Here is a 24,392-nt window from a genome sequence, read left to right as displayed (position 1 = left end):
GCTCCCTCTTGTACTTTTAACTAATAGAGTCTACACATGTGAACTGGATGAAATGTGCTAGGATCTTGCTAGGAAGTAACATGACTCTGAGGTCACCAAAATCTCAAAACTACGGTCCCTTATTTAAGCCACTGGAATGTTTGTATACAGTCACAATGCTGCTCTTGTTCTAGAATTTGCTTCTGCCACTACCTCACCTCTAAACCAAATCTCTTTGCAAAAATGCTTTGATAGTAAAGCAGTATGTTCTCATTTACTGATGCAGGTGTGTGAATTCCTTCAGGGTAATTTGCTTGGAAACTTGCTCCCACTGCATTTTGTATCCCCCTCTTGCTCTAAGAAACAGCTGCTCTGAATAAAATGTCTTCTTGGCTTGGTGAAGACTGCCATTTATCCTGAGACACACTAAATAATGCTGGTCTGTAGTATTTGCAGCCATAGCATATTTGGAAACCACATTTCTCCACTGACAACCATTTGTGCGGCACCAAGGACATTACAGCAGTTTGAAAAATTACAGTATTTTTCTTATTCAAAGTAAATTATTTGTGACTTTAAAGTTACCTTGAGGATTCTTTGCATTTCAGTACATTTAAACCCCTCAAATGGAGACGTTTAAAGGAGCATGATAGGAGCATAGAAAAGATCCACGTGCACAAGGGGGGGCTGTCATTTATACTGACCCATCATGGCAGAACACCATATCCCCCATCACCCAGGAGCATTGGGGGGGGGGATTTAGGGCTACATCAGAAGATGAGAGGCAGGGAAGTCCATGCATGGAATTTAGATGGGATCCAAGAACATTTGCTTCAGTTTAACTGATACATGCTCTCTGTTAACATTAAGTTTAAGTCTGCTCAATAACAGCAGGGACACAGAGAGTGTAATAAGGAGTAACATCCCAACTTTTTCAAGATTCATCCACATGACCAGTGCAAATACAGATCACACTTTCTTCCTTTCAGGGATGCCTCAAATCCAACAAAAAGCACACGGATCCTTGCACTGTACAACGAAGTATCAACAAGAACTCTAGAACGTCTACTTGAACCACTGAATGAAAACAGCAATTGAACACCTCTGCTTTTAAAATGCGTGTGAATAATAATAAACAATAAGGAAAGCCCTGTTGAATAACCCCAACACTGTCCACTTATTTCACATGAATGCAGCTGGCTATATAATTCAATGTATGAAAGAAAAATGTGCTTTTAATTCCATTTGTGTTCTCATATACATGGTGATTTTGTCTGGGGATTCTGAAATCTGCAAATATATACTCAAACACATCTGCAGGACATACAGACTGGCCTTTTCGCATAGGTGAAAAATTGCCATAGTTTCCTCCAGCTGCTATGCAACAATGATAAATCTCCTCATACTCACAGATGTAGAAATATTCCCGGCCTGGCCTGAATTCAAATCCTAATGAGAAGGGAGTGAAGAGCTGGAATTTTTCTGAGAACTTTAATGGTCCATTTGGAGAGTGAGGCCGATTGCACTCCCACCTCTTGAATCCTTTGGAGGTATGATCACAGGAACTGTAGCCATCAAAGTTCACCATGTAAAGTATGTAGCGCTCAGTCTTATCTTCTGGCACTGAATCCTCGTAATGAGGGCAGAATACATCCAAATAGTCATTTATGCAGACATCGATGTGGTAGTCACCCCGCTGGAATCTAAAAATGATACAAAATAGAATGAGCTCAGTTCACTTTGTTACAAATCACATCCAAGCTTTTTTTTTTAATCACCTTTCACCCTTTTCACAGAAAAACAAAGATGTGTAGCAATAGCCCAAGAAATAACTTGAGCAAGTGTTTTCAACTTTGAGCCTCCAGATCTATATGGTAGCCTCTCTTCCCTTGTGTTTCCTCTAGAGAATGAGTCTTACATTTATCTATTAGAAAGGAAAACCTGCATTCAATACACATACAAATAGCAAACAAGATGAGATATATCAAAAAAAATTTTTAAAAAGCTTGTAACAGGTATATGTACATTTCCTACAAACCCTCATTTATCTTTACTTTTTCATCATTGCTGGCAACATTTAGTCCAGATCCAGAAATCCCTGGTTCGCCTTTGAAAGATTTTGAAAAGCAATATAATTCCACTGCCAACATACATACACAGAGGAGATACTTCTGTATAGATAAAAGAATTCTAGGCTATGAATTATCAGCACTTAGCTGACAGTTGAAATGAGAGCCAGATGAAAAAGGCAGTACAAGGGAATTTTGCCAGCATTTTTTAAAAGTTATGTGCCATGTTAAGTAGTTGCAACTGTAATAAGGTTGTTTTTGCTGTCATTGTAATAGTACAAGAGTTCAGTACCATGTGTGGCCAAGCCACCAAACTATTTCATTTGTGGCTACCAACTGTACATAGTGGACTCTGAATGAGTAGGGAAGTTTGTAAGTTACCCGGGAGACACTGTCTCAAACACACCAGATAGAGCCAGATACACATTGAGGTCAATGAGATCTACTCACAAGAAAATCTGCACAGAGCTATGCGTTTGTATACACCTTTCTATCAAATTCTACCTATTCATCAAACATATGCTTGCTGCATGAACTACACAAATCCCATCACTAATGACCTCATTTGCACAGGCTATGCACACGACACTGTGGAAACCCTATTCTAATGTAGGCACAACCTCTCCCAACTAACTATGGCTGTGTGACCAGATGACATTTCACCTAAACACTTTAAAGTGGTGAAGAGCAGTGGTTTGGAGCAGTGTAGTCTGATCTGGAGAACCAGGTTTGATTCCCCACTCCTCCACAAGAGCAGCAGAGGCCAATCTGGTGAACTGGATTTGTTTCCCCACTCCTCCACATGAAGCCAGCTGGATGACCTTGGGCAAGTCACACTCTCTCAGCCTCACCCACCTCACAGGGGGAGGGGGAGGGAAGGTTATTGTAAGCCGGTTTGAGTCTCCCTTGAGTGGTAGAGGAAGTCGGCAGATAAAAACCAACTCTTCTTCTTCTTCTATTTGCCTTCTAGCTTTTACATCTCTGGAGTATGAAGGAGAGTTTCAAAGCTACAATTCATTCTTTTTCCCAATTGTAATTTTAATCTTCAGTGGAAGTTTACAAGGCTACAGAAATTGACTTATAAGCATAATGTAAAACAGGGACCTTAATACATATACTCCAGTGGCATATGCAGAGTGTCTGAGCAGTAAGGATTGACATCTATCAGCTATCCTTTCCACTCTGGACTGGCTGATCATCACTACCGGCAGCTTCCTTTCCTTGACAGCACCGCTGTCAAACACAAGGGAAACTGTGACAGATTTAACTATAATAAGCCATTTCACCTGAGGTACAGATTGTAAGCATCTTATAGACCTAAATTCTGCTAGCTGGATCTTGCTATCTAATTTGGGAAGAAAAGAAACGATCATCTGGTTCCCTACAAAGATATATTCAGAACAATTTAGTAATTTCTTACAATCATTTAGCCCCAATACATATGTTTAAGAGATAGAAGACTACATGTTGTTTGGGAATAAAAGTTGTTAAATTTAATTCTAGTCAATGTGTTAACACGTGACTCTCACCTGAAACATAGTAAAAACTTTATGTTAAAAGTCACATCTGCTTCAATCAGCCAGGTACTATAGTACTTAAACTCTAGCAAACATTAGAAAATCAATTGCTTTTCATTTGTTATCCTTCCCTTATTGATAGGATGAAGGACTTAATGATTATCAGAGTGACTCTTTTAATTCGCAGGAACTAGACAGTACTACCACTGATGTGACCACATTTGTTCAAAGAAGAAAGATGAGCTCATAACAAAACCGAATGATACAGAAGTGATAAAAATCCTACATTTATCTACTGGTAAAGACTAGTTTAGTGAGCCCCGTGGTGCAGAGTTGTAAGCTGCGGTACTGCAGTGAAAGCTCGGCTCATGACCTGAGTTTGAGTTTAGTGTTGATAGGACCTTGGCTATCATGATAATAATCACTGTGCATGGGTCACATTAATGGTAATTAATGACTGAGCTTCGCTTTCTGGGAGACCCAGAATGCATCCACACAATGTAACACAGTTTGGCAGTTTTTATTTGGGGAAGGAAACAGAGACAGGAAGAGCTTGGAGCTGACCGAAGGTAAAGCAACTTGGGGTGCAACAGCTTCCCACAGACATGGAGATGGTGAAGACGGACCTTCAGACTGACCATGAAGGTCTCTTATTCTTAGAGGCAGGGAGGATGTCCTGCCTGATGGTTGTTGGCTTTCATTTTTTTAGCTGTCTCTAATGCTCTTGTGGTACCTAGTAGGGCTCTCTGGCTACCATGGACTCTGTTTGTCTCTACCACTAAGCTATCCTCTCAGCAGAAGGGGGGGGGGCAACAGTGGTCAGAGTGTTGTACTAGGATCTAGCACTCTGACTTATGTGTAAGTCACAGTACCATTAACAGGCAGCATAGTGATTATTAAATAACTAAGCAAACAGGTAATTTTTATTCTCCTACTCCTATGGGATGGTTGGAATATCTGGTGACTGTTTGCCAGAATCAATGTGAATAGACACTAATTAGATTTAAAAGTTATTTCCCCAGAGACTCTGGCATATATCAAACAATGTGTGCATGGAAATTACCTGGAGTTTCCCATATTTCTCTCCATTCTGGCAGGCCCTTCCAACTCTGCACTGATCATTCTTGGTTACAGGCTCTGCAGCTGTGAAGATGGTTACCATACAGATTGGAGCATTGCAATTAAGAGAGAGTGAATTTGTTCCCTCCTCTCTCGTCTGGCAGTGGGCCTCTCTCTTCTGGCAGTGGGCAGAAGATAGGGAAGTAGTGATTTCACCCCCATCAAATTTCACCCTGTAGCACCCCAACCTGTGTGGCTATTCCTACATATAGGTTCTGGGACCCCACTAATTATCTTTCTGGGGATTGGATAAGGCTGCTGGAAATAGAGGAACGTGGAAAAATCAGTATTCCATGCACTCATTATCTGACATAAGACATTATGTGACATAATTTTACATTATGTATTTCCTGGCAATTTTTAATTCTTGCCAGAAAGACAAGCTTTTTGAATTACTGGTTCTTGTAGGTTATCTGGGCTGTGTGACCGTGGTCTTGGTATTTTCTTTCCTGATGTTTCGCCAGCAGCTGTGGCAGTCATCGTTTGCTGGCGAAAAGTCAGGAAAGAAAATACCAAGACCACGGTCACACAGCCCAGATAACCTACAAGAACCAATGAACTCTGACCATGAAAGCCTTCGACAATATTTTTGAATTACATTTGAGACAAAGTAGACTGAGTTAGAAGCCCCTTGCTTGCCCTAAGAAAGTTACCTTGAATACAGAGGAAGCACAGTTGACATTTGCAAGCTGCAACTTTGGCATCAAACAGGATAAAGAAAGCCTTGTATCAGAATAGAATCAAGGTTATGTTTAAACTAAAGGCATTCATTTATTTTCTCTAAGCCAACACCAAGCATTTAAACAATATAGGTAGATAGTTTTTAAATGTGCTTTGAAATATGATAAAAACCAATGGACTGTGTTTATAGTATAGGCCTTCACTTTCTTCCATTCCATTGTTCTTCATACCTCAGTAAAATCCTGCACAGAATTCACAAGAGCTACAGATGTTCCTCTAATTTTTCCAATTTAAATAATAAAACCGTATTCACGTTTACACACACACACACACACACACACACACTCTTGTAAGAAGCCTTTCAAATAAGTACATAAATGTTTCTAGCTCATTTTTTTAACATGACTAATGCAAACCCAGACATATTCTTCCTTTTTAACAGCCATTGTGTACAACGGCAACATAAAAGGGAGAAGGGGAAGATATTTACAGAAGCTTCCCTGCGTGGTTGAAATTTATGCTTGCCACAGGTGAGTGGTTCAGTAGCTTCTTACAAGGCTTTCAGGTGCAGACATTAAAAACAAGCATCCACTCCCAGTCAAAGCCCAGTCAGAGTAACCTAACATTGCCTCCCAAACTGATGTTAGAGAACTCAACCCCCTGCCAACAAAAAAACAAACAAACCAAACCTCAAATCTTCTTAATAATGCTATTTGCCTTCTTATGCTACCTGTTACACAAAAGAAAACACACTGCTATTCTTCAAACACAATTAACCTTTACATTCAGTCAGGTGATGTTCCTACAATGTCACAGAAACTTGCACACTGCTGAACTAGATAATAGGCAGCAAAGCTTTAAAAGGCACACCAAAGACAGAGACAGCTAAGTAGCTCCTAACCCACAGCATCTGTGTAGTCAAAATTAAGAACTGTACAAAAAACTCACACTGATACCAAGCTAGCTAGCACGGACTGGCTGAAGGGTAACAACAGATGTAAGGGTAGTTAATTTTCCCAAATGCCACCTATTTCAGCTACAGGAATGCTGAATGTAGGGGAATCTGCCTAACAGTTTTAACCAAAGAAATATATGACACGGGCAATACATTTTGAAATTAATTCTAGTGCTCTGTTTATTCATCATTACAAAACACAGGCACGACCAATACCATGTGCATTTTTTATAGTTGTAATTCTGAAGCATATGCTGCTCTTGTCTTGAATCTAATAACTTTGTTGACTGTGGATATAAGAGGTGATCTACTTAACTAGATATTGAGAATGCAGTAGCAGTTTTGCATGCTTCTCCTTCTCTCACTTTCTTCTTTAAAAAAATCACCATAAAATCTTGACATAAAAAATAGCACAACTGACACTAATTGCCAATTATCATATAGATGGATAAAAACAGCAATAGGTTCTTCATGTAGATTCTCCCATACAAATCATATATATTGATTCTCCCTTTTGAAGTGTCCATCCAAGGAGCAGCGCCTATTTAAAAAAACAAGTACCTTCTACTTTCAGTGCTCAGCCGCATTTCTTCTTTAATACAGAAATGCCTTACAGGAAATGAAAGAACCTCCTGTGGTGTAGTGGTTAATAGTGGTGAACCATAATATGGAAAGCCGGGTTTGATTCCCTGTCCTCCACATGAAGCCTGCTGGGTGTCTTTGGGCAAGTCACAGTTCTCTCAAAACTCTCTCAGCCCCACCTACCTCACAAGGTGCCTGCTGGGAGGGGGGGAGGGAAGACAACTGTAAGCCACTTTGAGACTACTTTCAGTAGAGAAAGTGGTGTATAAAAACCAACTCTTCTTCTTCAACAAGTACACATAAATCAGAAGCATCAGAAGCACAGGGAGTAACACCCTAGCTCAGATTCTACCCAGAAAAAGAGGTCAGACATTGAGGCTCTCGTCTCATTTTGGACATGTCTCTTATCTCTTGCAAAAAGTACATTAATGTAAGCCAACACATATGTCTGATTCAGTGAACCTACACATAGCAAACCTCCAAAAACTACAGCCATGTACCACCACTGTAGGGAAAAGTATGGCTGAACACAGTGAGGACTTGCTCCCTCGTTCAGCTGACACTAAAAAAGATAAAAGGACAATAGTATTTTGGCAAATTTGCATTTATCATAAAAACAATGATAAACTGAATGCAGTCTGTACATTTACAGTGTGGTAACATTAAGCCAACATTAAGTGTGAACTCAAATACTACCTATGCTAAACTATCAATAGAAGAATCCCTACTACAGTATTCTTATAAAGAATTCAGCTGATTCATTTCAATTTTTCTCACTATTTGCAGTTTTAAAATCTTGTGGTTACTAATCAGGCTTTCTGAGGAATAAAACAACTTAAATATAGGCATTACAAAAATAGTTGCCGGTCTCTCTTTTTTTGTTGCTGCTGAAGAGCTGTTTCTGAAAATAGTGCTAACATAAATAACTACATCAGATAAACTTATAATTTATCCTACTTGGTTAGCCAGGTTTGCCATTCAGTTTACATAAATTTTGTTCTCAGAATATTTGAAAACATCAGTGAGTCCAATTCACAGAACAATAGCGTAATCAAAGTGTTAATTTCTTTTCTATTCACTACAAAAATACATGCTACCAGATGCAGAAGGAAGTATGCAAGAAAAGAAACCACATTTTATAACTGCTACAATTAAAAAATACAAAAAGCAAGCCAAGAAAAAACAATGAGTATAAGGTAACCAAGAAGTAGGCACCATTAGATGCTTTGCATAAAACTCTAATGGAGTGAAGAACAGACTAAATTCCACCAAGCAACTAACAAGGCACAAATGAATAAAGCTACAAGACTGCAAAATTATGCTTTAGACCAGGAAAGCAGTATGTGAGGCAGAGTGAAAGTTTTTCCTTTTGTTATTAAGTCCTCCTCTCTATTCAATTACTGTTTATCTGGGTAATTAAACACTGGGAAAAGATGCCAGGCTAATTGTTAGATTATGATAATTACCTGTCTCTGCTATGCTGCAGCTGATCAAAATAAAACATGGTCACAGGCACAGAGCTCCAGCTTTTCCTGTAACCGTCAAGCTTCCACAGAAAGCCAGACCGTTTATTAGTTGTTCATTACAAATCAGGCAGAACAGCTCATCATTATGCAACTTCTCTCACTTTCTTTTTCCAGCCACTTTGCTTCAACAAAACTCCCCAAAGGTAGGGCCCAAGTTGCTGACTTGGACTAGCCCACTTCCATCACAATTATACAGCTGAGCAGAATCAGGTCCCTGGACTTGTGAGAGTTCAGCAGAGCTAAAATTATCATATAACCATCTGTACACTAAAAGTGAAGTCGGAAAACCTGAGGATACTTAAATGCGGTGACTGGAGCTGTGAATGGGAAAGACAGATCTTTCTACAAACGTGAGGAACCCCCTAGGTTTGCAGGAAAATCTAAAATCTATTTCTTAGGAGTTTAACATCCCCCCAAAATGACTGAAGGGCCACCTGCAGCTTTAAGAAATAGATTCCCTCTGTGGCTGTTGCTAGGCAACCACAACTTTCCAGGCTGGGCTTCTGTGAGTTAAAAGGCAATGGGAGGGCAGGGTCTTTTCAAGGCCTATTTTGGCCTTAGGGGGAGGACACTTTGGGGCCAGGCCTGACTACGATTGCCAGCTCCAGGTTGGGAAATTCCTGGTGATTTTGTGGTGAGGTCTGAGGAGGGCAGGCTTTAAGGATAGGAGAGGCCTCGGTATCTAATCTAATCTAGTCCATCCTCCAAAGAAGTCCTTTTTCTCCAGGGTCAGATCTTTATCATCTGGACTTCAGTTTTAATTCTGAGAGTAGGCTTTGAAGAGGGGATGAAACTCATAGACTCCACCCTCCAATGCAGCCATTTCCTCCAGGGGAACTATGGATGCTAACCTCCAGGTGAGGACTGAAGATCTCCTGGAATTACAACTGATCTCCAGATGACAGTGATCAGTTCCCCTGGAAAAAATGGCCTCTCTAGAGGTTGGAGTCTACAGCATTATTCCATGCTGAGGTTGCTTCCCTCCCCAAACCTCACCACCCAAGGCTCCACACTCAGATCTCCAGGAATTTCCCAACCTGGAGCTGGCAACCCTAAGAGGGAACTGATCTCTGTAGTTGGGAGATCTGTTCCGATTCCAGGATATCTCCAGGCCCAACATGGAGGTTGGCAACACTAGAAGGAGAGAACGAAGCAGGAAAAGGGGAGAGGCTATAGCGGCTTTCAGGAAAGGGAAAATAGTGGGGGAGGGGGAAATGAATCTGCAAGTCCTAGCAGGTTCCTGCTTGTATAGTCTAATACTCGTCAGTAGGGTTGTACAGAAATTTTTATTGGTAAATTTTGGGTTCTGGTTTATTCGGCTCGATTTTTTTCAGTAAACCTGAAATAAGCTGAGTACCCATACCAGTAAATATGGGTATTCAGCTTATTTCCGGGTTTACCAAAAACAAATTGGGTCCATTATAGTCTGTGGAGATTTTTTTCAAAGCTCCTGTGATGAGAGTCAGATAAAAGGTAGGTTGGTGAATGTCTGAGGAGAGAATAAAGCAGGGTTGCTGTTTAGATGAAAAGGATGAGAGAAGAATAATGTAGAGAGAAGAATGGTTCCCACTGTGGAGAAAGCTGGAGTATAAATGAAGTAAATAAATAATAAACATAGCTGAAGATGGGAAGCTGATAAAAGAAAGGTTGGTAAATGGCTAAGAAGGAGAAAATGAGGCAGAGGAGGGAAGACAATATGGGGCTTGCTGGGGGGAGGGAAAGAGGAAATAGTATGAGGAGGGGGATAGAGGGGGAAATGAGGTGCCCCCCCAAGTCCTTTTCCAGTGAGTCTTCTCCTAATGTTACCAAAGTATGAGAGCCTCAGTTGGGTCATGTTAGCTTCTAGGAAGAAGTGTCATTAAGTCGCTTTTGACTTATGGAGACCCTATGAATCAATGTCCCCCAAAACATCCTATCTTTAACAGCCTTGCTCAGGTCTTGCAAATTGAGGGCTGTGGCTACCTTTATGGAGTCAATCCATCTCTTGTTGGGTCTTCCTCTTTTCCTCCTGCCTTCAACTTTTCCTAGCATGATTGCCTTTTCCAGTGACTTTTGTGTTCTCATAATGTGACCAAAGTATGATAGCCTCAGTTTAGTCATTTTAGCTTCTAGGGTCAATTAAAGCTTGATTTGATCCACCATATCCATTAACACTTTCTTCCAACACCATATATCAAAGGAATCTACTTTCTTCCTATCAGCTTTCTTCATTGTCCAGCTTTCACATCCATACATAGTAATAGGGAATATCATGGCATGAATTAACTTGATCTTGGTTGCCATGGACACATCCTTACACTTAAGAATCTTTTCTAGCTCCTTCATGGCTGCCCTTCCCACTCTTAATCTCCTTCTGATTTCTAGGCAGCAGTCTCCCTTTTGGTTGAAAAGTTGAGTAATTCTCCTGTAATCATTACTTTTGTCTTGATGTTCAGCTGTAGTCCTGATTTCGCACTTTCTGTTTTAACTTTCAGCAGTAGTCATTTCAAGTCTTTGCTATTTTCTGCCAGTAATGTAGTGTCATTGGCGTATCTCAAATTGTTGATGTTCCTCCCCCCAATTTTCACTCCACCTTCATCTAAATCTAATCCATCTTTCCTAACTATTTGTTTTGTATACAGATTGAAGAGTTAGGGAGATAAAATACATCCTTGCTAACACCTTTGCCAATTGAAAATCATTCGGTTTCTCCATATTCTGTCCTAATCTAGAACCCACTTATTTGTCATTTTGGCAGTCCACGATTTCTGTAAAACTCTCCTCCAACACTACATTTCAAGGGAATCAACTTTCTTCCTTGTCCAACTTTCACACTCATACATAGTAATAGGGAATACTATGGCATGAATTATCTTGGTCGCCAACTTACACTTACATTTGAGCATCTTTTCTAGTTCCTTCACAGCTGCCCTTCCCACATTCTCAAGTCTTTCTGATTTCTTGGTTGCAGTCTCCCTTTTGGTTGATTATTGAGCCAAGGAATTGAACACCTTCAACAATTTCAATTTCTTCATAATCAAACTTAAAGTTGCGTAATTCCTCAGTAATTACTTTTGTCTTGTTTTATATAAATATATTCCCCTCTGTGATGGAGATTACTATATAACCATTTCATGCATTATGACCTATACGGGGAAAGAAAGCTGCTCTCACTGTAGTTAGATTGGGGGTGGGGTATTATTCTTCCTCCTAGTGAAGGCAATTAGGTGCTTCCAGGGTAGAAAACCTGCTAGCCCTGTAAGCGGGGGAACCCAGCCTATTGCTCTTAGGTTTTTGTCATATATTGTTCTCTTAGGAATGGCCCTCACACACCTATGGTGCAATAAAAGTTAGAGTGCTGTTATAACAAATAAGTAAGTAAAAGGAGATAACACTCCTCCCTGTATAGAATACCAACATACACTGGAAAGGTTAGCAATAACTGGGCTATTTGTTAACACCACCCTGGTAGACAGAGAGGGCCCAACTATACAGTCTGTTCCTGTTTCCTGTGCTTGGTCTGATAAATACCAATAATTTTAAGGAGCATTTGCAGAATGTGATAAGACACAAAGCCAATTAACAGCAGCAGTTTAACAGAGACACTATAAAAAAAAAGCCTCTTTCACATACACACACGGTTATGTTTCAGAAATCTGTTTCTCGAACAAAATGTAGTGTGACCCCATCCTTAAAATTATGTTTCTTTGTAAACCTGTGTCTTGTATTACAGCCAGTACTATCGAAAGAGATCTATTCGTGCATATAATGTAATTATGAAAATAGAAACAAATTATGCCTGCCATTAAAAAAAATCAGCATTTGTTTCCCAACTATAAAATAAGCCACTTTAGTGCTAACTGGCTGAGATCTGCAACACCATTATCTTACATTCTATCTTCAGGCAAAATTTCCAGTCCTTCTTTTCCCTTTTGATACAGATGTGCTTTCTAGGAGTTTGTACCACAAAAACAACTATATTGCAGGGTAAAGACATACACACTGCTTTCAATATCTTGGAATTCTTATTTTCCCCCAGCTTAGAAATAGCACACTTCTCCAGACTGCAGGGATCCAGGGGTATACTTGTGTCAAGACATGCGGATAAGGAGTACATTCTTGCTGTACAACAAGCCAGAGCATCGATTCCAAAGAGATCAGCTTCTCATCCTCAAATTCTCACCATTCCAATGGCTTTAATCCCGGCAATAGCCACCTCCACCTGACCGTTGATTTTTCATTTCTTTGGGCATTTAACTTGGTGATGGGGATGGAGACAGCTGGGGGGGGGGGAGGGTACAAGAGGAATTCTTAGTCTGTCAAAGACATCATTTAGACTTAAAAACTGAACTTCAGTATTGACAACCTGAGTCATATAAACTGCAGGGTATCGTGCCCAAGCAACAGAAACTTAACACCTCAGACTATACCAGCCTCTTTACTGGTCTGATTTATAGATATATGCTCTTGTGAATTTGAGTTCCCAATTACTTTCTCTCCCATTTAGCCCCGTCTAGCAGTTGCACTCAGATCCTGACTCACAACATTTATTCCACTTTATCTTAGGCAGCACAGTGAAAACTCATAATTAACATCCGCACATTTCTGTTTGCTGCCATCAAATTATATCTCCATAAGTCCCATTCTCCCTTTCCCACCCCCTTTATTTTATCCAGGTTCACAAAATACGTACATTAACATTTTATAAAAGGGGGGGAAAGTATTAAAATCTACGTTGCACAGCAAACAATCTAAATAGCTTAAAATAAAATGACACAGTGAATTAATATGGACACAGTAAACGACCTGATAAATCATTAACACTTAGATTCTAAGAATTAACTGGGAGGCATAAAACAGCAAAAAAGAGGAAAGCACCCACGGGTATAGCGCCAAATGACACAGACATGAGCTTCATAACATGTGCTGACCATGTGTCTAACCTATGAGGCACAGCCCATCAGGCTTGATGGAATGCGACTATGATTGGTATTTGTTAACCCTGCCCTGAGGCATGCACTGACATCTATTAATGGTTATGGAGAACAATGGCCCATCTGCAGAAAGGTCTTGCTTTTCACACTCAAGGAGCCAAAAGGAATAGCACTTGCACAACATTCCCACTGACCTTCACTATGATTGATACACATCGACTGAAATTCATGTCCCCCAGTCCCTCAAGCAGTTTAAACTGACACTAACATCAGTCGCTTTTGTAATCCGTGCTGCCTATACAACGCTGTCAGAAGAGAATAAGCCAAACCTACTAAGAAAAAGCCTATTAACACATACTTCCCAAGAAATGCATGGTGCTTTCATTATCATTTTAATAGTGTAAAACTCTATATTTTTTGATGCTAATAAGATCTCAAGCCTACAACTGTCAAAGAAGAACCAAGATTTATTTTACTAGCTTCATTTATATCCTGCCTTTCTCACCAATGGGGACCCAAAGCAGCTTACATTATTCTTTTCTCTTCTGCCCTCGCCACAACCCTGTACGTTAGGTTTGGATGAGAGCGTATGGCATGGCAGAGTGGGGGCTCGATTCTAGATCCTAGTCTGATATTCTAACCACTACACCACTGCTTTTTTCGCCATGTTGGACTTCTTTACTCTACTCCTCCTACCCTGCTTCTTAGAAGTAGCACTAGTAAAATCAAATTGCCAAATTTATTGTACTGATGTCAAACTTGACAGAATGAATTGAAGAGCCGTTGAGCAGTACACTAAATTGTACCTGTCAAATGAGTAAGCTAACATTTTGGCGAATATAAACTGATATATTGCATTACAGGAGGACACAAATGTGCAAAACTTGCTTTCCAATCATCAACTCTGCATCCTAGCGAACAGCAGTTGTAGGCAGCCATGAATGGAATTACACTTGCTGAACATGCTCAGGTTTCTATATATATTTTTGCTTGTCAGAGTCAACATATTAGGACGACTGAGAGGCAGCATGGTGTAGTGGTTAAGAGTGGCAGACTCTAATCTGGAAAAACAGGTTTGATTCCCCTCTTCTCCACATGAAGCTTGCTGGGTGACCTTGGGCCAGTCTCAGTTCTCAGAACTCTCTCAGCCTCACCTACCTCACAAGATGCCTGTTGTGTGGGGTGGGTGGGAAGGGAAGGCAACTGTAAGTCATTTGAGACTCCTTACGGTAAACAAGCAGAGTATAAAAATCAACTCAATAAAATGTAGTTGCAGTTCCTTTAAATATTTTTCTAGCCTCTGTATAAAAAGGCAAAAGGAAATTCAAGCAAGAATTTAGTACAGGATAACATCAGTTAAGGCTCAGCTCTGTTTTTATTTAAAATTACCTTGCCATCTAATTTTAGGTTTACTTTAGAAACAAAAACTCCCATTAATATTATATATATTATTGGTTTAAAAATAACTCTTAAGAACATAAAGGCCATGCTGGATCAGACCAAGGCCCATCAAGTCCAGCAGTCTGTTCACACAGTGGCCAGCCAGGTGCCTCTAGGAAGCCACAAACAAGACGACTGCAGCAGCACCATCCTGCCTGTGTTCCACCGCACCCAAAATAATAGGCATGCTCCTCTGATACTAGAGAGAATAGGTATGCAGCATGACTAGTATCCATTCTAACTAATAGCCATGACTGCCCCTTTCCTTCATGAATATGTCCACTCCCCTCTTAAAGCCCTCCAAGCTGGCAGCCATCACATCATCCTGGGGCAGGGAGTTCCACAATTTAACTATGCGCTGTGTGAAAAAAATACTTCCTTTTATCTGTTTTGAATCTCTCACCCTCCAGCTTCAGCAGATGACCCCGTGTTCTAGTATTATGGGAGAGGATGAAAAACTTCTCCCTGTCCACTCTCTCCAAACCATGCATAATTTTATAGACCTCTATCATGTCTCCCCTTAGCCGCCTTCTTTCCAAGCTAAACAGCCCTAAGCGTCTTAATCGCTCCCCATAGGACAGTTGCTCTAGTCCCCTAATCATTTTGGTTGCTCTTTTCTGCACCTTCTCAAGCTATGTAATATCCTTTTTTAGGTGTGGTGACCAGAACTGTTCACAGTATTCCAAGTGTGGTCTCACCATAGATTTGTACAAGGGCAGTATAATATCAGCAGTGGAACTGTACAGAGTCAAATAATGAACACAGAAAGGAAAAAAATTTCTATAGCAGCAGAAATTTCCAAAAATATTAAAACTCCTTTTTTATTAATCTGAATAGTATGTCTGTAGTAAGCACTGGGGATATTGACAGTTAAATTTAAGAATTTGGTCATAACTGAGTTATAGGCCCGGACCTTGTTAACACAACATTCTGTAAATGCAGAGGTAATAACAAATATTCCTTAAACAGAACACTGCAAACATAGAAAATGGTTTTGTTAAACAATACTGTGTGAGTGTAAAGTGCCTTCAAGTCTCAGCCGACTTATGGCGACCCCTTTTGGGGTTTTCATGGCAAGAGACTAACTAACACTGCTTAATTTTGACATACTGGAAACACAAAACATTTCAAAAAGTTAAAGTGGAATGAGCACAAGCCACCCACCGCACCACAGTAGAAAGCACATTAGGTCATTTGTAAACACCAAGGGAAGATTTTTGTCCTCTGTATATTTCCTTTCATTCTGACCTGTGGACAGCTGCTTTACCTTTCCTGTGTGGTGGGTGCATGTCATGGGAGAGGGGAAGGAGACAGCTGCAGTAGAGATGCTCTTTGCAGCAGGTCCTTTAAAAACTGGAGGTGGGAAGAGGTGTTACTACAATTGCTGCTGAAGAAAAAGGAGAAAACTAGTGCACAGCGTCATTTAGCAAGGCATAGCCAGCCCTTGTTTGTGTAAGGACAGCAGGGTGGGAAAAGCAGTCATGTTGGCTGGTAGTGAAGTGGAGCAACTGTTAACAGATGTGAAAAAGGGACAACACTGGGAATGGAGAGGAAGAGTGGTTTCTGGTGGCACAAATTGAAAGACAGTGTGGTGTAGTGGTTAACAGTGTTGGATTAGTATCTGGGAGACCTGGGTTCGAGTCCCTACTCATGCCATGCAAGCTCGCTGGGTGTCCAGTCAGTCACACATTCTCAGCCTATCCTCCCTCACAGGGTTGTTGGGAGGATAAAATGGAGCAGATGAGAACAATGTACACTGCTTTGGGTCCCCACTGTACAAATGAATTAAACAAACGAATCTACCCATGCATCTTTCCTCACTGTCATTCTCTTCATTTACCATCACTTCTGTTTTGGGGGCCAGGCAACCTTCTCAGGCTAATTTGGATCAAATATTGCAGCCAGGATGTTGACTGGAGAACAAGGACCGTATCACTCCAGTCTTCACCAATCTGCACTTGCTCCCAATCTGCTCTCGGGCCCAATTCCAGGTGAAGGTATTACTGTTATTCATTTATTTAAAACATTTCTACTACCTTTCCGCTGCCACATAGTAAAATTTAGTTTTGGCTTTATGATGTCTTTATAATGTTTTGTTTTAAACTGTTAGCTGCCTTGGTGGCCCTGATTGGGCAGAGAGATGGGATATCAATTTTGTAAATAAATTGTAAATAAATTGTAAATAAAAATCAATTAATCAGTATAATAAATGTACCATTTGTTACCTCATATTATTGTAACTTCAGTGTTCCAAACTATTTGTTTGGTTCCTATTGAGAGATTCTTTGTATAATTCTCATATTTTTCAACTTACTTGAAACAAACCAGATTTCCTGCCACAGAGTAAAAGTGTACCAATAACTTTGCCCAGTTTATTTTGCACTGAACTAAGTAACTTGGTAATTTGGATCCATCTCAGGATCTTTAAAATATCACCTTAAACCTCTTTGTAGGATGATACGCTGTTCCTATCTAATATCTCAGTAAGGCAATATTATATTACCAGCTTTCAGTGATAAGAAATTATAGACATTTCACTTCAGTTAGCACCTGAAAATTCAATAAACACATTATTTGAATTTTCAAGGAAATAATCACACCCCACGCTGGATATCCTGAAACTGAGAGGTACTCTTCTGAGAGGTACACTGGGGGACCCTCCCCCTAGTGCTGGCCCAAGACATTTTGCTATTTAAAAGTACTCTCATTACCACTTCGACCCTGACATTTCAACTGCCATCACTGCCTTTATCAAGGAACCACAGCAGCTAATCACCCTGTCTCCTCGTTCACCCATTCATCTGGCTTGCCAAAACAGCCAGGGCAGGTGTCAGGGTAGCCATAATGATAACCAAACAAGCACAAGGGAAGGAATCTCATAGGAATCAAGACCTCCTATAGGGCATGAACTTAAGGAAGGCTAAAGGAATCAGGAGGCAAGGAGAAATAGCTGTTCCAGCTCCTGGATATAGGTGACAGGTGGGACAGGAGGCAGACAATGGCTTACTGGTTGAGCCAGGCCCATACCCAATATTGGTCATAAAATTTCAGTCTCAGAAGTTTTACTATACTTGGGACTTGATCAGGTTTAAGACCCTAAAAAGGAATCTCATAAACACACTTGTTTATTGCACTGTAAGCCCTCAAATGTTATTCTCACTCCCTCCCTCCTTACAATACACCTTTCAGTTGAAAAAGCCCCCCCAAAAGGGCGCAGTATTCTGAGCTAATTTTTCCAGTGTTTTCCACTAGGACTCCAAGATCTGTAAGGTAGCTGCAGCCAATGGGGAACTAGGATTAATTGTATGCATAATTTTGTTCTTCTATATAGAGAAAAATAGCAAAGGTGAACGGACTGGCAACCTTTCCCCTCTGGTTTTTACTTACAGGACACATAGTGCATCTCAGAGGACCTGACTAGAATCTAGGGCTAACAGTTGTAAATGTCTATTCGCCACATAACATTTTAAATATATCTATTAAGTACATACTGTACTGTGGAAAAAAGACAGACCTGGCGAATCACATATTACAGTTCGCAAATTTCACAGTACAATCAGGTATCTAAACTCTTCTGTTATCGTCAAGTCGAGAAGACTCTTTTGAAAGATGGCAAGATCTTACAGTCTGAGTTTAATATAAATAAGTATACCCCAAATCAAGCACTTTAAGAGATAAAAAGAGTCCTAATGACAGCAGGTGGAGATGAATACAGACTATTGAAATACTTGTTGGCATGATTCAAGAGTGCTCAAGGCCATCTGATGCTAAGGGCTATATGAGAAATCAGTGGAGACCTAACCTAGCTAATTGTCTCCCCTGATTGTGACGGCTCTGATTAGAAGAATAATCAGCTCCCAGCAGCCTGTAGGCAAAAATGCCATCCAACATTTTTTTCCCTTCATGATGATGCAGAACAGAATGAATTCCAGATCACATCATTACCACACTTTTTTAAACATTAAAGGAGTTCCTCCATGAACAAAGCCAATAATTCCCTTTATAATTAGCTGAAACATTCTCCTTCTGTTAGGCTGAAGCAGCTTTCTGACAGGCTAAAGCAAAATACTAAAATCCATTTAAATGCTGAGGCCCAATGCATTTTCTGTATCATGATTTTTGTTCACAGAAGCAAGGCCATGATAGAAATCATAGTATAAGATGGCTTCTATCTATATCAACTTATGAGCTAGAAAGATATGTAAAGCATATCAGCTTTACGCAAGTCTGCATAAAGATGGTGTGGGTTTGTATCTGTGTGTAAAAGGATGAGTATTCAGTGCAACACACTGTGACCGAGGGGGAGACACAGAAAGCAGGAGGAAAGATCGAGGGCACAGCCGCGGCATCCCAACAAGGGCAAAACTGGTGGACCAGGTGTAGCCTGAAGCTCTTCAGCACAGCTGGGTGAGTAAGTCAGCTGCAGCCCTGACAGGAGAAGGCATCCCATTGGGCAGGCAGGGGAAAGAATTGGAAATAGATTGCTAGAGCAGGGAGTGAGGCAACTGTCCTGTGTGAGAGATGCTGGTGGAATGTTCCCAAGAAACATGAGTTGCAAGTTAACCTGGCGTTCATGCATTTGTGAGGAGAATGGAAATCTGACTGAACCCTTCCCAGCCTCTTGCATAACCCCACCATTCCCTCTCCATGGGTGGGGTCTGAAAAGGATCCAGGGACTACACACACCCTCCTTGTATCCTTCCTAGGATCTGCTTCATAAGCAGTTTCATGTATAAACTTTAAATTTTGCCCATGTCAGAAACATAATTTTTGCACTGGGCCAATGGAAACATGTTGCAGGCTCCCATATGTGCTCTTTTAAACTCCCATGTGAATTTCCTCTGTGTGAACAATGGTGTAGCACTGAGTCTACACAGATGTTAATACTACCCATGATTAAATTCAAACCAGAGTTTGCAACAAGGTTTAGAAGCCAGTTTGAAAATCCTTGTTAAAGCTAAAGCTGAAAGCCTTTTAATGAACAGAGTGTGGTGGGGGAGCTAGACTAAGGCTGCTTCCACAGACAGAAGATTCTCTGCATAGATCGAGTTGCTCCTGTGAGTGCAAAGACATTCACAGTGACAATGGAGCATCCAAATAGCAGTTCTCCCTACACATTCTTTCCATCTTCCTCCCAGGGCTTTTTTTAAAATGTGGAAACTGTTAGATTGCTATATCATTATAATATTACAGAGATCTATTACAACCATGTACTAGCTCCCAGCTTACATTCTAAAAGGAAAGCTTTAGTTCTTTCCATTAAAGAGTTATAAGGAGTTATGTGCAGTCTACACTTTTCCCATTATAACCCATCAACAAAAAGGGCCACAGGTATTATTTTCTGAAAGTTGAGAAAATACTATGGTTTTTCAATAGATCATTGTAATGTTGTAACACTACAGCAATCTGTCAATTACTCTTTTTTTTTAAAAAAAAGTCTGCGTGTAGGGCCAGCAGGACCTGCAAAAATTTACACCTTCCCACCTCCACGCAGTATGCAAAGGCACTTTGATGGCTATCTTTCCAAAAAGATAAGGGCGAACCATGTTTGTGAAAGAAGAATAACAGAGGTCATCATGTGGATGCTTCTGAAAACAGTGCCGCTGGAAGTAAGCCGAGGCAGAGCAAAAGATCTTTGTGTAAATAGTCTAGGAGTACACAGTCCAGAAAGCTCAGAGAATGCCTTATGCCCAATCCCTCAGCATTATCTGCTTTACAGGGTTGTTGTGAACAATAAATGCAGGGTGGAAGAACCAGATATGCTGCCCTGAGCTTCTTGAGTAAAGAACAGAATAAAATGTGACAACAGATGATATGGTCTTACAGTAATTTGTGTGAACAAGAAAGCATTATGGCATAGCACATTATCTTTAATGAAACTTTGTTGCAGTTAAAATTATCTAGTAATATAGTAGTCTTCAAAAAATTTTTTTACTTATGCTAATTTCTTGCAGCACTTTTCATAGCTCCTTATTTCAGCAGGAACCTTTATAATTCTGATTCTTCATCACCACAAAAGCTTCCAGCTAGAAATAAACATGTTTTAAGTCTTGCTGCTTGTTATTTTTCTGTTATACTTTACCTCTTCTGCTTTCTGACTATAATGACTTCATCTTTCCATTAGCTGTTTTCTATGGGAGAAAATCGCAAGTATTTCTTTGAATGCAAAGTAATATGCACAACAATTCTGGTTTCTAGGCTAGCAATTTCATGAAGTACATCTTGTCACTTTATCCTTTAGCATGATGAGCTTTATATATTTATCCAAAAATGGGCAGTTGATCATACATCACAGACCGAATGGGGAAGGGGGGACTATAGGCCCTGGAGAAGGCAGTTTCTTTCCCAGTCCATAATCTTCATGCAAAGAATGGTGTTCCGGTACAATACAGAGTATCAAATTGTCTTGAGTGGCTTTGGTGGAAAGGCAATACATAACATTTTATCATACATAAAATTATATAAATTAAGGCAGTGCTATGAATTTTCTCCAAATCAAACAAATCATTGGTTGGCATTGGCACTATATATTAAAAAAACACACACTCTCACTGCAGCTGATCAGGTATGTATCAATTTAAAATCAAAACTACACAGATCGCTTAGGGCAGGCAGAAGTGAATGACTGAATATGCTTTCATATATACTCAAACACCTTGGTTCACTTTTCACCTTCTGTTAAGGTAGGGTGAATGAAGGAGGGCAGAACATTATGGAACATGACACACTGAAGTCCACTTAAAAAATCTCAGTAGAACCTCCCAGCAAGGTATGTAAAATTGTGATTTTGAAAACAGAGTTCTTCTTCCCAGTGGACTGAAAATTCTGCAGATGCATTATACAGTAAATGTACTGTAGTTAGCCTATGATCCACTAAAAGTGGCACATTTTATAAACTCTTCTTAGCACAGTTAAGCCAAAAGCAATTCACTGTTTTGTCTGAAACCATACATTTGGTAGTGCTAATTGGTCCTTGAGGACAGTTCAGCACCGCTTTTGAATTTAAATATGTCCGTATGCGTTGCCAGAAAAGAACAGAGAAGGAAGCGAATAAATATGTGGGTAAGATAAATTAGTCAGATATATGTAAACCTTGTATGACAGGGGCTCTGCATGCTTACTCCCAAATGAAACTCTTAAATGTACAATCTCCTTCATACCTCAAGATGGTATTCGGGGGGGGGGGGCTGTTTTCACCCCAATTCTTCCCTCTATACAGATACAGAAAGGTTTAAGAAAATCAGTGGTGTCTCTTTGCAGTTAGAACTCATAGCAATTTGGTAATGGAAGTTTTCTTCACTTCACTCAGTGCAAATTGCTTTTCCCCCACAAGATCCCCAATGAACTGTAAAAGCCATCACTTTGGTCTGGTTAGCATCTGCATCCATTCAGAACCAGCATAATAGAGACCACAATGATTTATTGAAGTAGCCTGTCCAGTGTTAAACTGTTTTTTAAAAGTCACCCATTTAACAACACAAATGCCTCTGATTGCTCCCATGCAAACTACATATGACTATTATCTATTAAATAATTTTGCACCTATTAATAGAGAAGTGCAATTTCATTTATTTACCTTTGACTTATTTTTCAGGATGGCATATATATAACTCACAGGATTATATTCACACCTTATTTAACCAATTTTTGATTGTGCTGGCTTATATCCCATCTTTGATGATGTGTGAGCAATGCATTCTAATAATTAGGGTAAGTAAAGTTGAGTTCACATAGATAATGTCCTCTTAAAAATGAGCAGTCTGAATGAAAATAATCTATCTTTATTCTGATGTTCCATAACTGGACACCAGATTGAATATGCAGCCAACTAAGACATCAATGTAGTTCCTACACTGAAGCATTCACATTAGTAAATATTAAAGTTTAAGTAACTTCAGGATCATCCACTATCTCATACAGTTCAGAAGACATCTGTTCAGTTTAATAACTGCTTGCTGACCAAAGGAAAAAATGTCTTGTAGAATGATCACAAAGGTAGTTATATCATAGAATCCCTGCTTCAAACAACCAAAGACATTCCAAAACTTTCAGCATGATTCAACTCTCTGAGAAAAAGCCATTTTTTTCTGGGGAAGCTAACAGCAGCACATTTAATCAAAAATGCAATGTTTATGCCAACATCGTGTTCTTTCTGCACGACATCAGCCTGATCTTTAATATAAAGGTCAAGAGCAGGTTGATGAATTTGAATTTTTTTATTATAATTTGTTGAAATCTCAAAGAATATTTTATGCAGTGGAAATATAGGTAAGCAGGAACCCTAAATCTAGATTTTTTTTAACTGCTAGCAAGGAAATGTTTGTATTGGTGCTTTATCATATGATCTATCATGATGACTTGTACCAAGGCAACATTTTAAGATTGTACTTTCACGGTGGGAATTCTGAATGCTGTATAATGTAAAGTAACAGCTGCCATTCAAAACATTTTCTCTGCTAACATTTTGGTTTATTCCACAAAAGATCTTTGTAAGAAATTTGTGAAGTGAGTATCTCTCAACAGAATTACATCCATCAAGCACCAGAATTGAAAACTGTTTTTTTCCCAAAGGCTTTCACGGTCAGAGTTCATTGGTTCTTGTAGGTTATCCAGGCTGTGTAACCGTGGTCTTGGAATTTTCTTTCCTGACGTTTCGCCAGCAACTGTGGCAGGCATCTTCAGAGTAGTAACACTGAAGGACAGTGTCTCTCAGTGTCAAGGGTGTAGGAAGAGTAATATATAGTCAGAAAGGGGTTGGGTTTGAGCTGAGTATTGTCCTGCAAAAGTAATGTGCTAATCATTGTCCTGTAAGTATCAAGATAATGTGCTAATGAGGGTATGGTATGTTAATATGGAACCATTGTATCCTGAAGTGATCTGTTAATGTGTGTAATCCAAAGATAATCTGCATGGCTATTGTTGAATGTTGTCTTTGTTAGTCTGGAGGTTTTTTAGAACAGGAAGCCAAGCCTTATTCATTCTTAAACTCTCCTCTTTTCTGTTAAAGTTGTGCTGATGTTTATGAATTTCAATGGCTTCTCTGTGCAATCTGACAAAATAGTTGGTAGAATTGTCCAGTCTTTCAGTGTCTTGGAATAAGACCCTGTGTCCTGTTTGTGTCAGTCCATGTTCAGCCACTGCTGATTTCTCAGGTTCGTTTTGTCGCCTCCCTCTTAACGGGAAAAGCGGCGGACTTGATGATTCTCCAGTTTGACACTCGGGCTCGCTCCATACGCTCTTTCAATAATTTCATGAGGGCCCTGCGAAGACGTTTCGAGGACCCCTTTCTGGGAGAAAGGGCTAAAGCCGAACTTTTACAGCTCCGGCAGGGCTCAACCCCAGTTCGGGAGTTCGCTGATGAGTTTCAACGGCTCGCTAGTAAAATAGTGGACTGGCCAGAAGCTACCCGCATACACTATTTCCGGGAGGCATTACACCCCGACATTTTGAACTGGGCATATATGTGAGGGGATCCTGACACCTTGGAGGATTGGATCCTGCTGGCGGAAGAAGTGGAAAGCCGCCGCCAGTTCATCTCCCTGGTTCGGCGTCAGACCAAAGAGGGGAGCAGCCAAAAGCCTCCCTCTAAGGCTTCAACCCCCATCCCGCGG

At 40.1% G+C, this 24,392-nt stretch overlaps 1 protein-coding gene across 2 annotated transcripts in view; it reads right to left on the bottom strand.

The window, feature by feature from the left end:
* The window catches only part of EFNA5 (ephrin A5), a 237,714-nt gene that overhangs the window by 52,523 nt on the left and 160,799 nt on the right, over nt 1–24,392 (bottom strand). For both annotated transcript variants that reach the window (XM_056848274.1, XM_056848275.1), the window contains exon 2: nt 1,390–1,682. In XM_056848274.1, coding sequence (XP_056704252.1) covers nt 1,390–1,682 — 293 coding nt within the window. The remainder of the gene's footprint in view (nt 1–1,389; nt 1,683–24,392) is intronic.

The sequence above is a fragment of the Euleptes europaea genome, chromosome 4 (genome assembly GCF_029931775.1).
Source record: "Euleptes europaea isolate rEulEur1 chromosome 4, rEulEur1.hap1, whole genome shotgun sequence".
Lineage (NCBI taxonomy): Eukaryota > Metazoa > Chordata > Lepidosauria > Squamata > Sphaerodactylidae > Euleptes > Euleptes europaea.
The sequence above is the reverse complement of the archived record's forward strand: the minus strand, read 5'-3'. Positions and strand labels throughout refer to the sequence as shown.